We start from the raw sequence: 8,857 nt of genomic DNA on the forward strand, positions 1-8,857 counted from the left end.
GTTCGCTTCAGTTTATAATAATAGAATCCTAGAGTTGGAAGAGACCCCAAGGGCCATCCAGTCCAATCCCCTGCCAAGCAGGAAACACTATCCAAGCATTCTTGACATATGGCTTTCAAGCCTCTGCTTAAAGACCTCCAAAGAAGAAGGAGACTCCACCACACTCCTTGGCAGCAAATCCCACTGTCGAACAGCTCTTACTGTCAGGAATTCCATTTCATGTCACTTGTCTAAGGAAGACACCAGGCAAAAAAAAACACGAGAAGATGGCGAAATTGGAAAATAACATACTACAGCGCTGACAAAATAGGACTTCTACTTTGTACACACTGGACCTGGGTGAACTGAAAAGCTACTTTTGAATGGTTGGCAACCAAGGAAAAGGTGCAAAAAAGGCCTACCTCCTGTGACTTCACACATCTGTGTAATGGCAGACTCGTCTGTCGGGACGCTTCCTAGCTGTTCGGGCTCCACCGAAGAGGCTCCGGGTAAGCGCAGCACGAGGGCAAACAGCCTCTGGTCCCAGCGAAACGGCTCTTTGGTTAACTCACTTCCAGGCAGGGGAGAATTCAGAGGAAGGTGGAGCTGAAAAGGAAGGCAAGACATCTAGAGACTTCGCTAGAGCAGTAAGCATCTGAAAAGGAACCGCAGGCGCACAAATAAGAGAGCTGGAAGGGACTGCGACGTACATCTAGTCCAGGGAATATACAGTAACTAATAATTCCACACGCAAAGGTTATCAAGCGGCTCTAACTGCAGGGAATAGCAGACAGGTTTGCTTTTTAAACTCCGGGCAGAAAACACATTCAGGGCAGCCATATTCCAGCCAAAAGCTCACCTCCTCCTGCACGCCGGCCGTATTTGTCAACTTGTTTCCATCCGTGATGGTGATTAAAATCGAGGGCTCTAAAAAGAACGGGTTCCTTCCCTACAGAGAGGAGGGGAAAATATATCCGTGTTAATGTTTGAAACACAAAAGGATCCCTTAAAGACAGGGATGCCGACAGCGTTCTACTGGAAGATCCCTGTGAGGTGTGTGGTGGAGTCTCCTTCTTTGGAGGTCTTTAAGCAGAGGCTTGACAGGCATATGTCAAGAATGCTTTGATGGTGTTTCCTGCTTGGCAGGGGGTTGGACTGGAAGGCCCTTGTGGTCTCTTCCAACTCTAGGATTCTATGATTCTAAGTAGCAGTGAGTTCCCCAAGCTTTATTTTAAGTTTGCTTTATTTTAAGCGTGCCAGCAAAGATTCACATCCTAAAGAGATGCTGAGGTTTTTCAGGCGAGGAAGGGAGGAAATTAAATCAAATTAAATCCATTACCTGTCCATAGTTGTCTATTCCAGACACCAATCGGTTGAGGTTGAGCAAATCAAACGAAGATCGGAGGGCCTGCCCGAGCGTGGTCAGTCCCGACGCTTGCAGATTTTTCAGTTCATTCATAAAAGTGGCATGGTTCTCCTTCCAGCCAGCCTGCAAAATAGCATTATTCCACACTTGCTTTGTGACAGCCCTACTTTTTTAAAAAACAGAATCGTAGAATTGGAAGAGACACCAAGGGCCATCCAGTCCAACCCCCGGCCAAATGTCTGCAATGTATATATAAGTACTCCACATTTTCCCCATTCTTTGACATTTTTTGCTTGGATTGACCCCCAATTGCCTCTGCTAAGTCTGGCCAGTTCAATATAATCAAATGATTTATTTATTTGGGGGGGGGGTTATTTCTTTTTTTCCCAATTTTTGGCAATGAGTGTTCTCGCAGTCCCTGCAGCATAAAGGAAGATTTTCTTGTTTCCTTTGGCTATATCTATATCTGTTATCCCTATGTAGTCCCCACATAGGCCAACTGGGCCCTCCAGCCATTTGGGGACTACAACTCACATCCCCCCGGACCGCTGGCCCTGCGAGCTAGGGATGCTGGGAGTTGTAGTCCCCACATAGGCCAACTGGGCCCTCCAGCCGTTTGGGGACTAGAACTCCCACCTCTGGCCCTGCGAGCAAGGGATGCTGAGTTGTAGTCCCCACATAGGCCAACTGGGCGCTCCGGCTGTTTGGGGACTACAACTCCCCTCCCCCCGGCCCGCTGGCTCTGCGAGCAAGGGATGCTGGGAGTTGTAGTCCCCACATGGCCCAGCCTGCCTTTTGGCCTCTCAGGCAGGCCTAGGCCCACTGGGCCCTCCAGCTGTTTGGGGACTACAACTCCCAGCAGCTCGGACCGCTGGACCTGCCAGCTAGGGATGCTGGGGGTTGTAGTCCCCACATGGCCGAGAGGCCAGGCCTAGGCCAAGTGGGCCTCCAGCTGTTTGGGGACTACAACTCCCATCCGCCCGAACCGCTAGCCCTCCGAGCGAGGGATGCTGGGAGTTGTAGTCCCCACATGGCCCTGCCCTCTTCCTCCATCTCCCCAGCGCCCTCCGCCTCCCTCCAAAAGCAAAATGTCCGCCATGTTCGCCCGCGCCCGGCTTACCTTGATGCAATAGGGCGCCTCGTCGAAAGTGACCAGCATGTACCTGTCGCCGCGGCTGGCCGGGTCGCGGGCGCGCAGCTGGGGGGGGGGAGAAAAGGAGGCGCGTTAAAACGGAGGGGGGGGGCTCGGGCGCGCGCACGTGCGCGCGGAATCGGAAGAACACGTCAAGCGGCGGGGGGGAGGGGGAGGGAACGCGCGCGCGCATGCGCACCTTCATGAACAGCTCGACGGCGCCCTTGGCCACGTCCAGGTAGCTGGTGCCCAGGTAGGCCCGCTGGTTCATGGAGGCGGACGTGTCGATGAGGAAGAGCAGGATCGGCATGGTCCTCCCAGGGAGGCCCGGGCAAGGCGGCGACGAAGAGCGGCTGTTGCGCGTGCGACTGCCTCGCTCGAGCCGCACAGAGCAACTGAGAGGCTCTCGCCTCCGCCCGGCCGAGCCGGCGCTCGGGGGCGGCGCGTGACCAGAACTCCGGAGCGCTATTGGCCGCCGCCGAGGAGGGGAGGGCGCAAGCGCAAGAGAGCCCTCGGCCGCCTAGGGTGCCGCGATATGCATATGCATGAAGGGCGGGGACTGCTGCTGCTAGCGCTGCCGAGCTCGAGCTCGGGGGCGGCGCGTGACCAGAACGCCGGCGTGCTATTGGCCGCCGTCTGCATATGCAGGAGGGGAGGGCGCAAGCGCAAGAGAGCCCTCGGCCGCCTAGGATGCCGCGATCTGCATACGCAGGAGGGGCGGGGGCTGCTGCTGATTGGCAGATCTGCGTCGCGGGCGGGCAGGAGGGAGCGGGGCTGTGAGGGGTGATTGGCGGGCGAAGGCATTAGTGCACACTCGGCCCTCCAGCTGTTTGGGGACTACAATTCCCATCGTCCCTAGCTCACAGGACCAGCAGTCGGGGACGATGGGCATTGTAGTCCCAAAACAGCTGGAGGTTCGAGTTTGGCCACCACTGTTCTAGATCAGGCGTGGCCACACTTGGCCCTCCACCCCTTTTGGGATTAAAACTCCCATCACCCCTAGCTCACAGGACCAGTGGTCAGGGACGATGGGCACTGTAGTCCCAAAACAGCTGGAGGTTCGAGTTTGGCCACCACTGTTCTAGATCAGGCGTGGCCACACTCGGCCCTCCAGCTGTTTTGGGACTACAACTCCCATCGTCCCTAGCTCACAGGAGGAGTGGTCAGGGACGATGGACATTGTAGTCCCAAAACAGCTGGAGGGCCGAGGGTTGCCTAGGCCTGGAAGAAGGGGAGGGAAGTTTGGGGACGGGTAGGTGGGCTTCTCTCCCACGAGCCCCTCTCAGGTCTCCCAACACTCGCAGGCTTCCTCAAACTCGGCCTACAACTCCCATGATCCTTAGCTAGTGGAACCAGCGGTCAGGGACAATGGGAATTGGAGTCCTCAAACAGGTGGGCCAGGTTTGGCCACCACTGCACTAGATGAGGCATGGCCCAACTTGGCCCTCCAGCTCTTTTGGGATTACAACTCCCATCGTCCCTAGCTCACAGGACCAGTGGTTAGGGACGATGGGCATTGTAGTCCCGAAACAGCTGGGGGGCCGAGTTTGGCCACCACTGTTCTAGATCAGGTGTGGCCACACTTGGCCCTCCAGCCCTTTTGGGACTACAACTTCCATCACCCCTAGCTCACAGGACCAGTGGTCAGGGACAATGGGCATTGTAGTCCCAAAAGAGCTGGGGGGGCCGAGTTTGGCCACCACTGTGCTAGATCAGGCGTGGCCACACTTGGCCCTCCAGCTCTTTTGGGACCACAACTCCCATCGTCCCTAGCTCACAGGACCAGTGGTCAGGGATGACGGGCATTGTAGTCCCAAAACAGCTGGAGGTTCAAGTTTGGCCACCACTGTTCTAGATCAGGCGTGGCCACACTTGGCCCTCCACCCCTTTTGGGATTACAACTCCCATCGTCCCTAGCTCACAGGACTAGTGGTCAGGGACGATGGGCATTGTAGTCCCCAAACAGCTGGAGGGCCGAGTTTGCCTAGGCCTGGAAGAAGGGGCAGGGGAGTTTGGGGACGAGTCCCCCTCAGGTCTCCCAACACTCGCAGACGTCCTCAAACTCGGCCTACAACTCCCATGATCCTTAGCTAGCAGGACCAACGGTAAGGGACGATGGGAATTGGAGTCTTCAAACAGGTGGAGGGCCAGGTTTGGCCACCACTGCACTAGATGAGGCATGGCCCAACTTGGCCCTCCAGCTCTTTTGGGACTACAACTCCCATCGTCGCTAGCTCACAGGACCAGCGGTCAGGGACGATGGGCATTGTAGTCCCCAAACAGCTGGAGGTCTGAGTTGGGCCACCACTGCAGTAGTCCAGGCGGGAGATAACCAGAGCATGCGCCACTCTGGGCAGTGAAGGGTCTCATCCTGCGTCCCAGATGGACCCAGAAGGAACCTGCGCCTCCATGGGTCCAAAATGGGCCGGGCAGCTGGTCCTTCAGCGGCACAGGTGCCCCGTTCAGTACCAGGACAGGTCCTACTGCCTTGCCAGGATCCAACCTCAACCCGCTAGCTGCCATAAAATCATAGAATCATAGAATCGTAGAGTTGGAAGAGACCACAAAGGGGGCCATCCAGTCCAACCCCCTGCCAAGCAGGAAACACCATCAAAGCATTCTTGACAGATGGCTGTCAAGCCTCTGCTTAAAGAGCTCCAAAGAAGGAGACTCACTCCACCACACTCCTTGGCAGCAAATCCCACTTTCGAACAGCTCTTACTGTCAGGAAGTTCTTCCTAATGTTTAGGTGGAAGCGTCTTTCTTGTAGTTTGAATCCATTGCTCCATGTCCACTTCTCTGGAGCAGCAGAAAGCAACCTTTCGCCCTCCTCTATATGGGTTTGGCCATACCTAGGCTGGCCCAGCCTGGCAGAATTAGCGCAACTGCCCCCTTTTCGGCCTGCTTGGCGCACTTGCAAGTGCCAGAAGGGAGGGAAGGTTGGGTTGCAGCCACCGGGGGCGGGGCAATCCGGCCTTGCTGCTGCTGCCGTGCCCCGTTTTACACGGGTGCAAATGCCGCTCCGAATTCAGAGGGAGCCCAAGCCCAGTTCAGCGTCAGGCTTCACATCCCTGCTGAGCCCATTTGCTTTCAACAGGCCTCCTTTCATGTGCGTAGGCAGGGGGGCAGGGGGCAGTTGCCCCCCCCTAGAAGCAGGGCCGCTGGCCAGCCTGCCCTACCGCCCGCCGCCGCTCCTTTTACGCGCCCCACAGCCAGCCGGGGAGAAGGGAGACGTCCCTTCTAGCCGGCTGGCTGTGGGGCGGGTGGAGGGAAAGCCAGCCAAACGCTTTGCTTTGGGGCTTTCCCTCCACCCGCCCCGGCGATCGACTTCGGGCTACTACTGGCGCCCCCTCGCCCCTGCTGGTCGCGGAGGGGGAGGAGGGGGTCAGAGCAGCCCAATTCTGGGCTGATCCTGGTGCCCCCTTGCCCCTGCCGGTCGAGGAGGGGGAGGAGTAGCCCAATTTCGGGCTGATCCCGGCACCAACCTCGCCCCTTAACGACCATGGCTTGCCTTGCCCCCCCCATAGCTGCCAAATACCCCGTTTTCTCCGGGAAAATCCCGATTTTACTTACCTTTTCCCGGTGGTCCCCCGTATCACTTCGTCTCCCGTTTTTCTCCGTTATTTTCTCCGGCCGGCGGCCAATTTTTTTCTTTCCGATTTGCCCTTCTATGGGCACCAAAAATGGCATCTATGCATGTCCGGAAGTGCATAGACGCGACTTCCGGTGTTGTCGGCGGCCATTTTTGGTGGAGCGACACCAGAAGTTGTGTCGACGCACTTCCTGACATGCGTACAAGCGACTTTTGAAGCCAGCAGCAGCCATTTTTGGTGCCCATAGAAGGGCAAAGCGACACTGGAAGTTACGTTGACACAACTTCCGGTGTCACACGGCTGCCGGTCCCGGATTCTGCAGTCCGGGACTCGGAAGGTAAGCCCTCCCCCAGATTTCATCCTGGGTACGCCCCTGCCTCCTTTCCTTTCCGAAGAAAGGCGCCTTGCTAATGAGGGTCAAAGCGTGCATCGTGGTGTAATTTGGTAATGCTGTACAAATGCCCAGGATGGCCAAACTTGGCCCTCCAGCTGTTCGGGGACTACAACTTCCATCACCCCTAGTGAACAGGACCAGTGATCAGGGATGAGGGGAATTGCGGTCCCAGAGCAGCTGGAGGGCCAAGTTTGGCTCGCAACTCGGGTAGGGCGTTGCAGGCAGCCCTTGGATGCTTGCCAAACCCAGTGGGGTTTCCAGGTAAGTGTCCATGTCGAGTAAACGTGCATTGGACAGTGACAGATTGACGTTTAATCTCAACAAGCTCTAGCTTAGGGCCCCAATCCCTTGGGGGCTCCAAAAAAACTTAAAGGAAAAGGAACACCTCAACATACCTGCCAAGTTGCTGTCAGAGAAATAAGGGACTGGGCCGGAAATAGCAGGCCAGAAGTCGCGTTGCAGCCATTTTGGAACTGGGCAGAGCAGCATCAAAAGTCGCTTCCGAGCATGCTCCGCCCAGTTCCAAAATGGCTACCGTGCCAGAATAAACTGGGGGGAAAAAAATCCGTTTTTTCAGCTAGGGACAGATGGAAAAATGGGGATTTCCCGCGGAAAACAGGAGACTTGGCAGCTATGCACCTGGATATACATTTCCAAAATATCAGATAAAAAACAAATAAAACAAACCCGACGTGCAGCAACAGCTTGAGATACCTATTAGGTCCATCAATTACCATATAGCATATATTCAACACATAAAAACAGCAACAATTGGTTGCTGAGAGCCTCATCAAACCTAAATCCAGCCCTCTATCTATCTAATCTATCTATCTATCTATCTATCTATCTATCTATCTATCTCTATCTAGCATCTATCTAATCCAGGCATCCCCAAACTGCGGCCCTCCACATGTTTTGGCCTACAACTCCCATGATCATACCGTGTTTCCCCTTTTTTAATACGTAGTCAGAAAGTAAGCCATGGCAGGGTTTTTAACCATTTGAGAGCTATAAGACATACCCCGAAAATAAGCCATACTTCCGCACCAGCTAGCAGGACCCAGCATGCCGGCCGCGACAGGAGGAGGAAGCCTGCCGGGTCGGGTCAGTGCCCGGAAGCGGCGGTGGCTGCTTTAGTGCCAATAAAGCGTGCAGCAGTGCCGCACGGAGCACCAGCCAGCAGGACCCAGCTCCTGCAATGCCGGCCGCGGCAGGAGGAGGAAGCCTGCGGGGTCGGGTGGGTGCCCAGAAGCGGTGGCGGCTGCAGCGCTGACAAAGCGTGAAGCAGCGCCGCACGAAGCACCAAGGGCACGAGCGGCAGGAGGAAAGAGAGAGAGGCTCGTTACTTGCGGCACTTTAAGAGAAGCAGCCAGAACCGATCTCCACATTCCGAGCCTCCCTTTTGCGCGTGCGGGCATGTTAAAGCCCCGATCACTTCACTCCCCACTTCTTCCTCGCCATCCCTCCCTTTCACGCGTTGCCTTGACCCCGCAGCCCCCCTCCCTGGCCATCTTCCCCTAAGTGCAGCGCTGCTTCGTGAGCGCTGCAGCCGCACGCTCTCTGTGTGTGCTGCAGCCGCACGCTCTCTGTGTGTGCGCGCGTCTCTTTCTTTCTCTCCCTGTGCGTCCGTCTCTCTCTGTGTGTGCGTGTGCGCGCGCGTCTCTCTCTCTCTCCCCCGTGCGTCTCTCTCTCTGTGTGTGTGTTTGTGCGCGTCTCTTTCTTTCTCTCCCCGTGCATCCGTCTCTGTGTGTGTGTGTGCGCGCGCGCGTCTCTTTCTCTCTCTCCCCCGTGCGTCTCTGTGTGTGTGTGCGCGCGCGTCTCTTTCTTTCTCTCCCTGTGCGTCCGTCTCTCTCTGTGTGTGTGTGCTCGTGTCTCTTTCTCTCTCTCCCCCGTGCGTCTCTGTGTGTGTGTGTGTGTGCGCGCGCGTCTCTTTCTTTCTCTCCCTGTGCGTCCGTCTCTCTCTCTCTGTGTGTGTGTGCGCGTCTCTTTCTCTCTCTCCCCCGTGCGTCTCTCTGTGTGTGTGTGTGCGCGCGCGTCTCTTTCTTTCTCTCCCTGTGCGTCCGTCTCTCTCTCTGTGTGTGTGTGTGCGCGTCTCTTTCTCTCTCTCCCCCGTGCGTCTCTCTCTGTGTGTGTGTGCGCGCGCGTCTCTTTCTTTCTCTCCCTGTGCGTCCGTCTCTCTCTCTGTGTGTGTGTGCGTGCGTCTCTTTCTCTCTCTCCCCCGTGCGTCTCTCTGTGTGCGCGCGTCTCTTTCTTTCTCTTCCTGTGCGTCCGTCTCTGTGTGTGTGTGTGTGTGTGTGCGCGCGCGCGTCTCTCTCTCTCCCCCCCGTGCGTCTCTCTCTGTGTGTGTTTGTGCGCGTCTCTTTCTTTCTCTCCCCGTGCGTCCGTCTCTCTGT

At 56.4% G+C, this 8,857-nt stretch overlaps 1 protein-coding gene across 2 annotated transcripts in view; it reads right to left on the reverse strand.

Moving 5' to 3' along the window:
- Positions 1–2,915, reverse strand: part of LOC118084108 (integrator complex subunit 6-like) — a 34,750-nt gene extending 31,835 nt beyond the window's left edge. For both annotated transcript variants that reach the window (XR_009557034.2, XM_060270549.2), the window contains exons 1-5: positions 2,677–2,915; positions 2,466–2,543; positions 1,319–1,468; positions 839–928; positions 402–585 (exon numbers count right to left, since the gene is read on the reverse strand). Coding sequence is in view for 1 of the 2 variants with exons in the window: in XM_060270549.2 (XP_060126532.1) it covers positions 402–585; positions 839–928; positions 1,319–1,468; positions 2,466–2,543; positions 2,677–2,787 (613 nt within the window). In the remaining variant the exon portion in view is untranslated. The remainder of the gene's footprint in view (positions 1–401; positions 586–838; positions 929–1,318; positions 1,469–2,465; positions 2,544–2,676) is intronic.
- Positions 2,916–8,857: the final 5,942 nt, after the last annotated feature.

Source organism: Zootoca vivipara, chromosome Z2, assembly GCF_965207765.1.
Source record: "Zootoca vivipara chromosome Z2, rZooViv2.hap1.1, whole genome shotgun sequence".
NCBI lineage: Eukaryota > Metazoa > Chordata > Lepidosauria > Squamata > Lacertidae > Zootoca > Zootoca vivipara.